Source organism: Pseudophryne corroboree, chromosome 10 (genome assembly GCF_028390025.1).
Source record: "Pseudophryne corroboree isolate aPseCor3 chromosome 10, aPseCor3.hap2, whole genome shotgun sequence".
Lineage (NCBI taxonomy): Eukaryota > Metazoa > Chordata > Amphibia > Anura > Myobatrachidae > Pseudophryne > Pseudophryne corroboree.
The window spans coordinates 22,453,310-22,469,474 of NC_086453.1; the positions used below are offsets into that span (position 1 = coordinate 22,453,310).

Here is a 16,165-nt window from a genome sequence, read left to right on the forward strand (position 1 = left end):
AAACCTAAAATAAAATTGTCGGAGGAGAAGCGTAAACTTGCCAATATGCCATTTACCACACGGAGTGGCAAGGAACGGCTGAGGCCCTGGCCTATGTTCATGGCTAGTGGTTCAGCTTCACATGAGGATGGAAGCACTCAGCCTCTCGCTAGAAAACTGAAAAGACTCAAGCTGGCAAAAGCACCGCAAAGAACTGTGCGTTCTTTGAAATCCCAAATCCACAAGGAGAGTCCAATTGTGTCGTTTGCGATGCCTGACCTTCCCAACACTGGACGTGAAGAGCATGCGCCTTCCACTATTTGCATGCCCCCTGCAAGTGCTGGAAGGAGCACCCGCAGTCCAGTTCCTGATAGTCAGATTGAAGATGTCAGTGTTGAAGTACACCAGGATGAGGAGGATATGGGTGTTGCTGGCGCTGGGGAGGAAATTGACCAGGAGGATTCTGATGGTGAGGTGGTTTGTTTAAGTCAGGCACCCGGGGAGACACCTGTTGTCCGTGGGAGGAATATGGCCGTTGACATGCCAGGTGAAAATACCAAAAAAATCAGCTCTTCGGTGTGGAGGTATTTCACCAGAAATGCGGACAACAGGTGTCAAGCCGTGTGTTCCCTTTGTCAAGCTGTAATAAGTAGGGGTAAGGACGTTAACCACCTCGGAACATCCTCCCTTATACGTCACCTGCAGCGCATTCATAATAAGTCAGTGACAAGTTCAAAAACTTTGGGTGACAGCGGAAGCAGTCCACTGACCAGTAAATCCCTTCCTCTTGTAACCAAGCTCACGCAAACCACCCCACCAACTCCCTCAGTGTCAATTTCCTCCTTCCCCAGGAATGCCAATAGTCCTGCAGGCCATGTCACTGGCAAGTCTGACGAGTCCTTTCCTGCCTGGGATTCCTCCGATGCATCCTTGCGTGTAACGCCTACTGCTGCTGGCGCTGCTGTTGTTGCCGCTGGGAGTCGATGGTCATCCCAGAGGGGAAGTCGTAAGCCCACTTGTACTACTTCCAGTAAGCAATTGACTGTTCAACAGTCCTTTGCGAGGAAGATGAAATATCACAGCAGTCATCCTACTGCAAAGCGGATAACTGAGTCCTTGACAACTATGTTGGTGTTAGACGTGCGTCCGGTATCCGCCGTTAGTTCACAGGGAACTAGACAATTTATTGAGGCAGTGTGCCCCCGTTACCAAATACCATCTAGGTTCCACTTCTCTAGGCAGGCGATACCGAGAATGTACACGGACGTCAGAAAAAGACTCACCAGTGTCCTAAAAAATGCAGTTGTACCCAATGTCCACTTAACCACGGACATGTGGACAAGTGGAGCAGGGCAGGGTCAGGACTATATGACTGTGACAGCCCACTGGGTAGATGTATGGACTCCCGCCGCAAGAACAGCAGCGGCGGCACCAGTAGCAGCATCTCGCAAACGCCAACTCTTTCCTAGGCAGGCTACGCTTTGTATCACCGCTTTCCAGAATACGCACACAGCTGAAAACCTCTTACGGCAACTGAGGAAGATCATCGCGGAATGGCTTACCCCAATTGGACTCTCCTGTGGATTTGTGGCATCGGACAACGCCAGCAATATTGTGTGTGCATTAAATATGGGCAAATTCCAGCACGTCCCATGTTTTGCACATACCTTGAATTTGGTGGTGCAGAATTTTTTAAAAAACGACAGGGGCGTGCAAGAGATGCTGTCGGTGGCCAGAAAAATTGCGGGACACTTTCGGCGTACAGGCACCACGTACAGAAGACTGGAGCACCACCAAAAACTACTGAACCTGCCCTGCCATCATCTGAAGCAAGAAGTGGTAACGAGGTGGAATTCAACCCTCTATATGCTTCAGAGGTTGGAGGAGCAGCAAAAGGCCATTCAAGCCTATACAATTGAGCACGATATAGGAGATGGAATGCACCTGTCTCAAGTGCAGTGGAGAATGATTTCAACGTTGTGCAAGGTTCTGATGCCCTTTGAACTTGCCACACGTGAAGTCAGTTCAGACACTGCCAGCCTGAGTCAGGTCATTCCCCTCATCAGGCTTTTGCAGAAGAAGCTGGAGGCATTGAAGAAGGAGCTAACACGGAGCGATTCCGCTAGGCATGTGGGACTTGTGGATGCAGCCCTTAATTCGCTTAACAAGGATTCACGGGTGGTCAATCTGTTGAAATCAGAGCACTACATTTTGGCCACCGTGCTCGATCCTAGATTTAAAGCCTACCTTGGATCTCTCTTTCCGGCAGACACAGGTCTGCTGGGGTTGAAAGACCTGCTGGTGACAAAATTGTCAAGTCAAGCGGAACGCGACCTGTCAACATCTCCTCCTTCACATTCTCCCGCAACTGGGGGTGCGAGGAAAAGGCTCAGAATTCCGAGCCCACCCGCTGGCGGTGATGCAGGGCAGTCTGGAGCGACTGCTGATGCTGACATCTGGTCCGGACTGAAGGACCTGACAACGATTACGGACATGTCGTCTACTGTCACTGCATATGATTCTCTCAACATTGATAGAATGGTGGAGGATTATATGAGTGACCGCATCCAAGTAGGCACGTCACACAGTCCGTACTTATACTGGCAGGAAAAAGAGGCAATTTGGAGGCCCTTGCACAAACTGGCTTTATTCTACCTAAGTTGCCCTCCCACAAGTGTGTACTCCGAAAGAGTGTTTAGTGCCGCCGCTCACCTTGTCAGCAATCGGCGTACGAGGTTACATCCAGAAAATGTGGAGAAGATGATGTTCATTAAAATGAATTATAATCAATTCCTCCGCGGAGACATTGACCAGCAGCAATTGCCTCCACAAAGTACACAGGGAGCTGAGATGGTGGATTCCAGTGGGGACGAATTGATAATCTGTGAGGAGGGGGATGTACACGGTGATATATCGGAGGGTGAAGATGAGGTGGACATCTTGCCTCTGTAGAGCCAGTTTGTGCAAGGAGAGATTAATTGCTTCTTTTTTGGGGGGGGTCCAAACCAACCCGTCATATCAGTCACAGTCGTGTGGCAGACCCTGTCACTGAAATGATGGGTTGGTTAAAGTGTGCATGTCCTGTTTTGTTTATACAACATAAGGGTGGGTGGGAGGGCCCAAGGATAATTCCATCTTGCACCTCTTTTTTCTTTTCTTTTTCTTTGCATCATGTGCTGATTGGGGAGGGTTTTTTGGAAGGGACATCCTGCGTGACACTGCAGTGCCACTCCTAGATGGGCCCGGTGTTTGTGTCGGCCACTAGGGTCGCTAATCTTACTCACACAGTCAGCTACCTCATTGCGCCTCTTTTTTTCTTTGCGTCATGTGCTGTTTGGGGAGGGTTTTTTGGAAGGGACATCCTGCGTGACACTGCAGTGCCACTCCTAGATGTGCCCGGTGTTTGTGTCGGCCACTAGGGTCGCTAATCTTACTCACACAGTCAGCTACCTCATTGCGCCTCTTTTTTTCTTTGCGTCATGTGCTGTTTGGGGAGGGTTTTTTGGAAGGGCCATCCTGCGTGACACTGCAGTGCCACTCCTAGATGGGCCCGGTGTTTGTGTCGGCCACTAGGGTCGCTTATCTTACTCACACAGCGACCTCGGTGCAAATTTTAGGACTAAAAATAATATTGTGAGGTGTGATGTGTTCAGAATAGGCTGAAAATGAGTGTAAATTATGTTTTTTGAGGTTAATAATACTTTGGGATCAAAATGACCCCCAAATTCTATGATTTAAGCTGTTTTTTAGGGTTTTTTGAAAAAAACACCCGAATCCAAAACACACCCGAATCCGACAAAAAAAATTCGGTGAGGTTTTGCCAAAACGCGGTCGAACCCAAAACACGGCCGCGGAACCGAACCCAAAACCAAAACACAAAACCCGAAAAATTTCCGGCGCTCATCTCTATTATGGAGGGCCGGGAGTGGAATTATTATGGGGGCAGGGAGTGGAATTATTATGGGGGGCAGTGAGTGGAATTATTATGGAGGGCCGGGAGTGGAATTATTATGGAGGCCCGGGAGTGGAATTATTATGGGGGGCAGGGAGTGGAATTATTATGGAGGGCCGGGAGTAGAATTATTATGGAGGGCCGGGAGTGGAATTATTATGGGGGGCAGGGAGTGGAATTATTATGGAGGGCCGGGAGTGGAATTATTATGGAGGGCCGGGAGTGGAATTATTATGGAGGGCCGGGAGTGGAATTATTGGAGGGCCGGGAGTGGAATTATTATGGAGGGCCGGGAGTGGAATTATTATGGGGGGCAGAGAGTGGAATTATTATGTAGGGCCGGGAGTGGAATTATTATGGGGGCAGGGAGTGGAATTATTATGGGGGGCAGTGAGTGGAATTATTATGGAGGGCCGGGAGTGGAATTATTATGGAGGGCCGGGAGTGGAATTATTATGGGGGGCAGGGAGTGGAATTATTATGGAGGGCCGGGAGTAGAATTATTATGGAGGGCCGGGAGTGGAATTATTATGGGGGGCAGGGAGTGGAATTATTATGGAGGGCCGGGAGTGGAATTATTATGGAGGGCCGGGAGTGGAATTATTATGGAGGGCCGGGAGTGGAATTATTGGAGGGCTGGGAGTGGAATTATTATGGAGGGCCGGGAGTGGAATTATTGGAGGGCTGGGAGTGGAATTATTATGGAGGGCCGGGAGTGGAATTATTGGAGGGCCGGGAGTGGAATTATTATGGAGGGCCGGGAGTGGAATTATTATGGGGGGCAGAGAGTGGAATTATTATGGAGGGCCGGGAGTGGAATTATTATGGGGGCAGAGAGTGGAATTACTATGTGGAGCAGCATGTGGAATTACTGGGGGCAAAGTGTGTACCATTATTATAAAATGTATATGTTTTATCGACAGACGGGATGCTGGCTGTAAGTATACCGACACCGGCTTCCCGTCTGTTGGAATCCCAGCAGTGAATACCCTCGCGGGCTCGCTGCGATCACCACACTTCAAGCCCAGTGGCTTGCTTAGCTCACCACAGGTTATATTTCCACTCAGTTTATAGCGTGGACCCACCAACCCGAGTGGGAATACCCTGCAGAGGTTGGGATTCCACTTTTCCATTTTCACTGGCTGTCGGTATTCCGGCGTCGGTCTCCTGAACGCCGGAATGCCGACAGCCGGTATTTTAACTGCATCCCATTATTATAAATCTGTGGGGGTGAAAGCATTTTTTTTTTATTACCGCAGGGCCCAATGTATTTGTATTACTTTCGGGGCCAATGTTTTTGTGCTACTGTGGTGGCCAGTGTGTCTGTTTAATTACTATGGGGGCCAGTGTTTTTTTCCCCCGTGGTGCACTGATGGTGTGCCTTGGCAATTGTAAAGTCTTGCCGGTGTGCCGCGAGTTGAAAAAGGTTGAAAATCACTGGCTTAGTAAATAGACCCCAAAGTGCTTTTCAAGTTGCCAGTTCCTGTACCATCGAGTACTTATAGACAAACATTGCTATACAGTATCTGGGCTGTTTTTTTAGTACTGTATCAATACATACATCATCCAGTTTATACCAATGCGTACCTATATGTCCAGGACAGTCCAGGACGGGAACTAGGTTCTGCAGCCGCTCCCCCAGACTCATGGACTTGCTCTAATGCTCTGCAGAGCAGGGGGCTTGTATTGCGGAATGGTGCCTACAACTGGGGGAAAAAAAATCAGTTTAGATGGACTGGTGCTACTGTCGCATCTAATGACTATGGGGGTCATTCCGACCCGTTCGCACGCAGTGGTTTATCGCTGTGGTGCAAACGGGTCCGGAATGCGCATGCAGGGCGGCCGCAGCGCGCGTGCGTGATGTTGCCCGGCAACAGGGGTCGCCGGGTTACATCGCGCCTAACGAAGGAAGCGGTCACAGAGCCGACCGCAAAGAAGATTGACAGGAAGAAGACGTTATAGGGCGGATCCGGACCGTTGGCTGCCGTTTTCGGGGTGTGGTATGGAAAACGCAGGCGTGTCCAGAAGAACGGAGGGCGGACGTCTGACGTCAAAGCCGGCTCCAGCATCGCAGGGATCGTCGCACAGGGTAAGTAGGTATAGGCCTAGTCTTCTTTTGCTTGAAATTTTTTTAAGCTTAGCAGGGCTGCACAAGCGATCGCAGCCCTGCTAACCTAAAATACACTCCCCCATAGGCGTGTGCTAGGTAATCGCAGCAGCAGCAGCAAAAAGTTGCTGGCTGCGATCAACTCGGAATGACCACCTATGATCGTTGGCCCTGCATGTGTCTAAAGTGAGGGTTCCCAATCACCATCCTCAAGGCACACACTAACTGTGCAGGTTTCAAAATTAGACATACTTAAGCACAGGTGACTTAACAGTACCTCAGTTGTTTTGATTTAACCCAGGTGCCTTGAGGAGCCAGCTTGGGGACCATCACATAGAAACAAAGAAACATAGAATTTGTCGGCAGATAAGAACCACTTGGCCCATCTAGTCTGCCCCCTTTTTTTTACATTATTTTTATCTCTTACCTTATTTGATCCTTATTTCTTTGTAAGGATATCCTTATGTCTATCCCAAGCATGTTTAAATTGCTCTACTGTCTTAGCCTCTACCATCTCTGATGGGAGGCTATTCCACTTGTCCACTACCCTGTGAAGTAATTTTTCCGCAAATTTCCCCTGAACCTCCCCCCCTCCAGTCTCAGTGCATGTCCGCGTGTTTTACCACATTTTCCATGTGTACTAATTTAGAAATCTGTGCTCAAGAAATGACACTGACACCATTGGCAGACATTTGCGTGCACCATCTACTATTACACCTGCCCTGTGGCAGGTGCAGTGTCCCCATGTAAACATCTGTGAGTCTGAGAAGGGAGCTTCATTCACTGACGCCCCCGCGAAACCCCCATCACGCGCCCAGAAGATGGACATTTTTGCGTTCACTTTTACGCCACTAGATAACTCCATGGAAGGCCATCAGCCCTGGATGCTGCAAACACCCATACTGGGCCTCAGAGGCGCTGACATCTATGTAAGGCCCTGGTACTGAGAAGGGGTGTGGCCAGTGCGGGCAGGTGTGGCCAGATGCTGCACAGCGGGGTACAGGTGTCAGATCCAGTGGGTAGCGGAGCAGGTGCAATCAGTCCAACCCTGCACATTACACAGGGAGCGGGATGTACTCATGGGAAAATGTGGTAAAGATCCAGTTTTTAGTGTTTTACCACATTTTCCATATGTACTAAAGTCCTGCCCCTGGGATTCCCAAGCGGAGGAGCTAGCATTACCCTACAGAAGCCTATGGGCTTCTTTCCGCATCGGTGCTCTCACAGGGTTCCGAACAGATCCCTCCCAGCATGTGCAAATAGACTACAGGGGTCATAAACCCTGAAGTCCGGGGACTTGAGTGCATCGCAAAGGGCAGCTCTTATCGGGGTACTAATCGCATATGTTCATATATATATGCGACTAGTGTTGGACGCGATGTGTGGCGCAAGAGGATGATTCTGGCTGCCCGGATTCCGGCCGCCGGTAACGTGTTACTCACCCGCCTACACATGACGTGAGCTGCCTGCAGGGATAGAGACCAGGAGAGTTATTTATTATTTGTTGCCCCTGGATATGAAGCAGCTCGGCTACATTCTCTGCATTGCAAACATTGTAGCTGGGAAGCAGCTCTGTGTCTAATTAGAGGACAATGAAGGTAAATCCCCCAAGGCGAGGTAATGACAGCTACGGTATGATATATCGTCTATACCTGTAAACTACTGTCTAATGTATTATCTACAACCAGGGAACGTTTGGAGGAGAAGACAAAAGCGTATGATCATTGGTGGAACTACCGCAGTTAGGGGGCGCTGCTTCTACAGAGGGGAGGGGTTGGGGTGGCAATGTTAGGCTATCCTCCTGAGGTCCAAACTCTGGTCTTCTGAGTATACTGAGAACTAAGAAGGTGCTGGATTCCCAGGAGCACAAAGAGCTCCTATACTACACATACTGTACCTCTAGCTGAGAGGACAATCCTGTTTCCACAGACAAAATACTGCCTAAGGGGTAGATATACTAAAACTTCAAAAAATTGTGCTGTTACCCATAGCAACCAATCAGATTCTGCCTTTTATTTTCCAGGATGCAATATAGAACTGATATCTAGAATCCTTACTGCGATCGGCATCGCAAAGGTACCTTGGAGTGTGTACAGTGAGATCGCAGCACCATGTGCCCTCTGCTGATAATGGCTCAGTTGCGTGTACACCGGCATTGTACACAGACGGGAATTAGGCCCAGGGAGTAGATAAGCGGCAGTTGGGAGCAGTAAACTGACAGAGTAGGAGTCCGCATGCACTGGACCTTTGGAGCGGGGCCTATTTCTAAAAATCGCCGGAGGAGGAGGTACTGCTGCAGAGTCGAAGCAGACAGTGCCGGAGTCTGACAGCGCTTCCAGGGGGACGTCCGGTGGTAAGTAGCAGGCGTCCGGAGACAGAGAGAGTGAGCGGTGGTCTGCGGTGATCCTTCAATGCCGGCTGCTGTATACAGAAGGTTCAGTCTTCAGCTGCATGACCCGCACCAGGGACAAAGTTGAGGTGAACGCCAGCCACGGTGGTGGTGGTCTGGGACGTTGCCAGTGAGGGATCCTCCCTGCAACAAAAAAAAAGTATTTTTTAAAAATATTTAAATATTTTATGTTACGCTCATCTGCAGAACGGATCTCTTTGTCAAAAACTGGGGGACATAGTGGGGCTGCGCGGTCGCATGTGTTCTGACCGTGCCAGCTAAGTGGTTAAAGGGCTTTTGGAGCAGTTTTCAGTAAAAACTGTTCCAAACCCTTTAATTCACTTTTTTTTAGTAACCAGATCATATTTTCTCTGACGTCCTAGTGGATGCTGGGTACTCCGTAAGGACCATGGGGTATAGACGGGCTCCGCAGGAGACTGGGCACTCTTAAAAGAAAGATTAGGCACTATATCTGGTGTGCACTGGCTCCTCCCTCTATGCCCCTCCTCCAGACCTCAGTTAGTATCTGTGCCCGGCCAGAGCTGGATGCACCCTAGGGGCTCTCCTGAGCTTCCTAGAAAAGAAAGTATTTGTTAGGTTTTTTATTTTCAGTGAGATCTGCTGGCAACAGACTCACTGCTACGTGGGACTGAGGGGAGAGAAGCGAACCTACCTGCTTGCAGCTAGCTTGGGCTTCTAACTAAGGCTACTGGACACCATTAGCTCCAGAGGGATCGAACACAGGCCCAGCCCTCGGTCGTCCGGTCCCGGAGCCGCACGCCGTCCCCCTTGCAGAGCCAGAAGACAGAAGATAAAGATGAATATCGGCGGCTGAAGACTCCTGTCTTCATTAAGGTAGCGCACAGCACTGCAGCTGTGCGCCATTGCTCCCTTAGCACACCACACACTCCGGTCACTGATGGGTGCAGGGCGCTGGGGGGGGGGCGCCCTGGGCAGCAATTAGATTACCTTACTTGGCGAAAAGCACATAATACAGTCTGATAAACTGTATATGTACATTAACCCCCGCCATTAAAGTACATAAAAGGACAGAAGCCCGCCGCTGAGGGGGCCGGGCCTTCTTCCTCAGCACACCGGCGCCATTTTCTCTTCACAGCTCAGCTGGAAGGAAGCTCCCCAGGCTCTCCCCTGCAGTATCCTGGTACACAAAGGGTAAAAAAGAGAGGGGGGGCACATAAATTTAGGCGCAAAACTGTGTATATAAGCTGCTATAGGGGAAAAATCACTCAGTATAGTGTACATCCCTGTATTATATAGCGCTGTGGTGTGTGCTGGCATACTCTCTCTCTGTCTCTCCAAAGGGCCTGGTGGGGGAACTGTCTTCAAATAGAGCATCCCCTGTGTGTGTGGTGTGTCGGTACGCGTGTGTCGACATGTCTGAGGTAAAAGGCTCCTCTAAGGAGGTGATAGAGCGGATATGTGTGTGGGAGGGTGTCTCCGTCGACAACGCCGACACCTGTTTGGATATGTGTAAGTGCTGAGGTAAAATTATTGCACAAAAGGTTAGGGAACAGAAAGGAAATCTACCCTGGTCTGTCCCTATGTCACAGAGACCTTCAGAGTTTCTCTATGTTCACTATCCAAAATAACAAAGTATCGACACGGAGTTTAACTCCACTGTCGACTACGATAATGCAAAGTTACAGCCAAGAGGGCTAAAAGATATTCAATATATGATTATTGGAATAAAAGATGATTTGCATATCACTGATGACTCATCTGTCCCTGACACGAGAGTACACATGTTAAGGGGAAGAATGCTGAGGTAAATTTCCCTCCTCTCATGAGGAAAAAGAGCGGGAATCTCCTGACAAGAGACGGCAGCTTCCCACAAGAGAATTCTCAGGCTGTATCCTTTCCCCACTAGGGCCAGGATGTGTTGAGAATCTTCCCCTTGGGTGTCCTGTTTGCACTAGCTATTCTCAGGGATCCTGCAGATAGTGTGCACATTCTAGTATACTACCCAGACCGGCGATTGTGTCGGCATGGGTTTATAGCGCTGTGGCAGCGTGGACAGGTACCTTATCAGCAGAGATTGAGACCCTAGTATGCATATAAATATTTTAAGATGCTGTCTTAAGTGATAGATATATAATTATAAAGCATGCCCAAAGGGACATGAGTATACTGGGTCCTAGAGACAAAAGCTATGTCGATTTCTGCTTGACGTGTCCTGTAGAATATACATTGGACAGATGATGCCGACTTAAGAGGCATATGGAAGGCTGAGGATTGTGTGGAGAAAGGTTCTCGGGCCTGGTCTCCACAGCTATAGCTGGTAATTCTGATATTTTGCCTTATATTCCTGCACAGCCTAGGAAAGCACAACATTATTAAATGCAGCTTTTCGAATAAAGAAACAAGAAAGTCTGAGATGCGTCCTTTCTTGTCAGAGCCGGGGGCAGAGGAAAGAAGCTGTACAACACAGCTAGTCCCCAGGAACAGAAGTCCTCCCCGGCCTCTACAAAAATCCACCGCATGTCGCTGGGGCTCCACAGGCGGAGCTAGGCCCGGTGGGGACACGCCTTCGTAAGTTCAGCCACAAGTGGGTTCACTCCCTGTTAGATCCCTGGGCAATAGAAATTGTATCGCAGGGATACAGGCTGGACTGTGAGAAGATGCCCCCTCACCGAGGACCCGGCGGGCTTTTCCCCAAGAGAGGGAGCCAGTGTTAACTGCAATTCGTAAATTGTATCTTCAACAGGTGGTGGTCAAGGGTCCCCTCCTTCAACAAGAGGGTGTTATTATTCGACCATTTTATAATCCCGAAACCACACGGTTCGGTTGGACCCATATTGTATTAAAATCCCTGAACATATACCTGAAAAGGTTCAGGTTCAAGATGGAATCGCTAAGAGCGGTCATTGCAAGCCTGAAATGAATCAGGACATAAGGGATGCATACCTTCGTGTCCCCATTTATCCACCTCATCAGGAGTACCTCAGAATTGCGGTACGGGATTGTCATTACCAATTTCACCAAGGTAATGGCGGATATGATGGTGCTCCTGCGGAAGCAAGGTGTGACTATTATCACATACTTGGATGATCTCCTCATAAAAGCGAGATCAAGAGAGCAGTTGCTGGACAGCGTATCACCTTCTCTGGAAGTGAAACGGCAACACGACTGGATTCTATATATTCCGAAGTCGCAGTTGGTTCCTACAGCTCATCTGCCTCGCCTAGGCATGATCCTAGACACAGACCAGAAGAGGGTTTATCTCCCGATAGAGAGAGCTCAGGAGCTCATGACACTGGTCAGGAATCCATTGAAAACCAAAACAGGTGTCAGTGCATCACGCCACTCGAGTCCTGGGAAGGATGATGGCATCATACGAGGCCATCCCCTTCGGCTGGTTCCATGCAAGGACAATGGAACTTACTGGACAAGTGGTCCGGATCACATCTTCAGAAGGCCAGGGTGTCTCTCCTGTGGTGGCTGCGGAGTGCTCACCTTCTCGAGGGCCGCAGATTCGGCATTCAGGACTGGGTCCTGGTGACCACGGATGCAAGCCTCCGAGGGTGGGGGGCAGTTACACAGGGAAGAAAATTCCAAGGTTTGTGGTCAAGCCAACAGACTTGCCTTCACATCAATATCCTGGAACTAAGGGCCATATACAACGCCCTAAGTCAAGCGGAGTTCCTGCTTCGCGACCAACCGGTTCTGATCCAGTCAGACAGCAGGCGGCACAAGGAGCAGGGTGGCGAGGGTAGAAGCCACCAGAATTCTTCGCTGGGCGGAGAATTAGGTAAGCGCACTGTCAGCAGTGTTCATTCCGGGAGTGGACACGACCTCCACCCGGGAAAGTGGTGACTTCATCAGGAAGTCTTCACGCAGTTTTGCAAATTGATGGAAACTGCCTCAGGTGGACTACATGGCGTCCCACCTCAATAAAAAGATAAAAAAGGTTTTACGCTGGGTCAAGGGACTCTCAGGCGATAGCTGTGGTCGCACTAGTAACACCGTGGGTGTTCCAGTCGGTCTATATATTCCCTCCTCTTCCTCTCAGACCCAAGGGCTGAGAATTGTAATAAACGGAGGAGTGTGAACAATATTCTTTGCTCCGGATTGGCCAAGAAGGACTCGGTACCCGGAACTGCAAGAAATGCTCTCAGAGGACCCATGGCCTCTGCCTCTCAGTCAGGACATGTTGCAACAGGGACCCTGTCTGATCCAAGACTTACCGCGGCTGCGTTGGACGGCATGGCGGTTGAACGCCGGATCCTAGCGGAAAAGGGCATTCCGGATGCAGTTATTCCTACGCTGATAAAGGCTAGGAAAGACGTGACAGCAAGACTTTTTCACTGTATATGGCGAAAATAGGTTGCTTGGTGGGTGGCCGGGAAGGCCCTGTAGAGGAATTCCAGGGGGGTCGATTCCTGCACTTCCTACAGTCAGGAGTGACTATGGGCCTAAAATTAGGATCCATAAAAGCCAAGATTTCGGCCCTATCCCTTTTTCTCTCAAAAAGAACTGGCTTCACTGCCTGAAGTTCGGACGTTGTTACAGGGGTGCTGCATATTCAGCCCCTTTTGTGCCTCCAGTGGCACCTTGAGATCTTAACGTGTGTTGGATTCCTAAAATCCCACTGGTTTGAGCCACTTAAGACCGTGGAGCTAAAATATCTCACGTGAAAAGTGGTCATGCTTTTGGCCTTAGCTTGGACTAGGCGTGTGTCAGAATTGGCGGCTTTGTCATGTAAAAGCCCATATCTGATCTTCCATATGGAAAGGGCAGAATGGAGGACTCGTCCCCAATTTCTCCCTAAGGTGGTATCATCGTTTCATTTGAACCAACCTATTGTGGTGCCTGCGGCTACTAGGGACTTGGAGGATTCCAAGTTGCTGGACGTAGTCCGGGCCCTGAAACTTTATGTTTCCAGGACGGCTAGAGTCAGAAAAACTGACTCGCTATTTATCCTGCATCAGTGACGTGCGGTGGGATCACAGGTTGGGGAGGCACTGGCAGCTAACAAGCCCTCCAAACCCCCCCCGCCCCCGAAAAAAAAAAAAAAGTGTGGTCCCCGGACACATCAGTAAAACCAGCACTAGGCAGAACCAGCCAGGGGGAGTAATGCCATAGCAGGGGAGACACTCAGTTTGGGGTCCCCCTGCCATTACATTAATCTGCCCCCCAGCCAGTCAGCCCAGGGTTGGAATTCCTCGGAAAGTGGGAACCCCAAAAAATAAAAATGGGGTCCCCCCTCCCGAGCAATAACCAGCACTGGGCTGATAGCCCAGTGCTATGCCCCGCACCCCTGGTGGCGGTGGGTGCGGGGTTCATTGTGTTAATATTGTTCTTTACAGGTGGCCTACAGGTCCCAGCAAGCCTGCCCCAGCATGCTGGCACTTGGAGAACCACAAGTGCCAGCATGCCCGGACATAAAGGGCCTGCTGGCACCCGTAGTCCACCTGCAAAGAATAGTAATATTGTTCTTTACAGGTAGCCTACAGGTCCCAGCAAGCCTGCCCCAGCATGCTGGCACTTGGAGAACCACAAGTGCCAGCATGCACGGACATAAAGGGCCCGCTGGCACCTGTAGTCCACCTGTAAAGAAAATATTAAAATAAAAACACCACACGTCTTGAAAATAAGCTTTATTAAACCGGACCTTCACCTGGGGGCGGCGGCCTTTAAGCTCTTTTGCGGGGCCGCCGCCTTCCCAGGGCTTCCGGTGTCTTCACCTGGGGGGGCGCCACCTCCCCGGGGCTCCCAGCGTCTTCTTCACCTGGTGGGCGGCGGCTGCTAAGCTCTTTTGCATAGCCGCCGCCCAGCCAGGACTTGCTGCGTCTTCTTTCTTCAGGAGCTCTTCACAGCTCCTCCTCCGCCGTCGGACTGACTCTCCTCCGCCTCGCGCTGACTTATATAAGTCAGCCGAGGGGGCGGGGCGATGATGCGGCGAGCCGTGATTGGCTCGCGGCGGCCATCTTGAATTTCAAAAATGACGCTGAGGCGTCATTTTTGAAACTGGAACCGCTCCGCTGCCAAACTCTGCTGGATAAAGGTACATTTCCGCCGCCGCAACCCGCACCGCCGCCGCCCGCACCACCGCCGCATCCCGCCGCCCGCACCATCACCGCATCCAGCCGCCCGCACCTCCTCCGCCAGCGTCGCCCACTCAGTGATTGACAGCGGATCCAGTGACGGATCCGCTGGCCAATCACTGTGGCCTCACTGACAGGGACGTGCTTTCATAGGTTGAAAGCACGTCCCTGTAGGAAAGCGGCACCTCTAATGGTGCCACTTTCCCATATATTTTCAATGGGCTTTTACTGCCCAAGGCTAGTCCCCGCCCGTGCCCGCCCCCCGCTCCCCATACTTTCCCCAGTGACAACGGGAGGCACCACGATCGGTGCCTCCCAAAAACATACAGAGGGGAGCAATCCTAAGAATAATATTAAGAAGATACATATGACACAGAATATGTGTCATATGCATCTTCTTTGTATTATCTTAATCATTAATGACAGGGGAGGCACTGCCTCCCCTGACTGCACGTCCCTGTCCTGCATGCACCCAACAAGCTGGGTGCTCCTGCTTCAAAGCAGACTATTGCTCGCTGGATCTGTAGCACGATTCAGCTTGCACATTCTGCGGCTGGACTGCCGCATCCTAAATTAGTAAAAGCCCATTCCACGAGGAAGGTGGGCTCTTCTTGGGCGGCTGCCCGAGGGGTCTCGGCTTTACAACTTTGCCGAGCTGCTACTTGGTCGGGTTCAAACACTTTTGCAAAATTCTACAAGTTTGATACCCTGGCTGAGGAGGACCTTGAGTTTGCTCATTCGGTGCTGCAGAGTCATCCGCACTCTCCCGCCCGTTTGGGAGCTTTGGTATAATCCCCATGGTCCTTACGGAGTACCCAGCATCCACTAGGACGTCAGAGAAAATAAGAATTTACTTACCGGTAATTCTATTTCTCGTAGTCCGTAGTGGATGCTGGGAGCCCGTCCCAAGTGCGGACTCTCTGCAATACATGTATATAGTTATTGCTTAACTAAAGGGTTATTGTATGAGCCATCTGTTGAGAGAGGCTCAGTTATTGTTCATACTGTTAACTGGGTATAGTTATCACGAGTTGTACGGTGTGATTGGTGTGGCTGGTATGAGTCTTACCCTGGATTCCAAATCCTTTCCTAGTAATGTCAGCTCTTCCGGGCACAGTTTCCCTAACTGAGGTCTGGAGGAGGGGCATAGAGGGAGGAGCCAGTGCACACCAGATATAGTACCTAATCTTTCTTTTAAGAGTGCCCAGTCTCCTGCGGAGCCCGTCTATACCCCATGGTCCTTACGGAGTACCCAGCATCCACTACGGACTACGAGAAATAGAATTACCGGTGAGTAAATTCTTATTTTTTTTGCATACCTATAATGGGAAATGAGTTCTGACCAAATTTACAGATAAAGAAAATGTAAAAGAAAATACAGCAGTGAGCCCTGTGATAATAACGCTGTGCTGAGACAGCGTTATCAGAGGGCTCACTACGGATCCTGTACTCTTGCACAGCTTTCTCTGCCCCTAGGCAGAGAGGGGGTAATTCAGAGTTGATCGCAGCAGCAGATCTGTTAGCAGTTGGGCAAAACCATGCTGCACTGCAGGTGGGGAAGATGTAACATGTGCAGAGAGAGTCAGATTTGGGTGGGTTAAATTGTTTCTGTGGAGGGTAAATACTGGCTGCTTTATTTTTACACTGCAATTTAGATTTCAGTTTGAACACAT

At 50.1% G+C, this 16,165-nt stretch overlaps 2 protein-coding genes across 3 annotated transcripts in view; one reads left to right on the plus strand and one right to left on the minus strand.

The window, feature by feature from the left end:
- Positions 1-8,568, minus strand: part of LOC134965834 (IgGFc-binding protein-like) — a 217,785-nt gene extending 209,217 nt beyond the window's left edge. Inside the window, exons 1-2 of one of the 2 annotated variants that reach the window (XM_063942209.1) lie at positions 8,119-8,201; positions 5,519-5,637 (exon numbers count right to left, since the gene is read on the minus strand). In XM_063942209.1, the coding sequence (XP_063798279.1) occupies positions 5,519-5,579 (61 nt within the window). In that variant the 5' untranslated portion in view covers positions 5,580-5,637; positions 8,119-8,201. Of the gene's footprint in view, positions 1-5,518; positions 5,638-8,118 lie in introns of both variants that reach the window. The other variant, XM_063942208.1, reaches the window with a different exon arrangement.
- The window catches only part of LOC134965835 (zonadhesin-like), an 87,164-nt gene continuing 79,249 nt past the window's right edge, over positions 8,251-16,165 (plus strand). The window contains exon 1 of the mRNA XM_063942211.1: positions 8,251-8,391. The gene's annotated coding sequence lies outside the window, so the exon portion shown is untranslated. The remainder of the gene's footprint in view (positions 8,392-16,165) is intronic.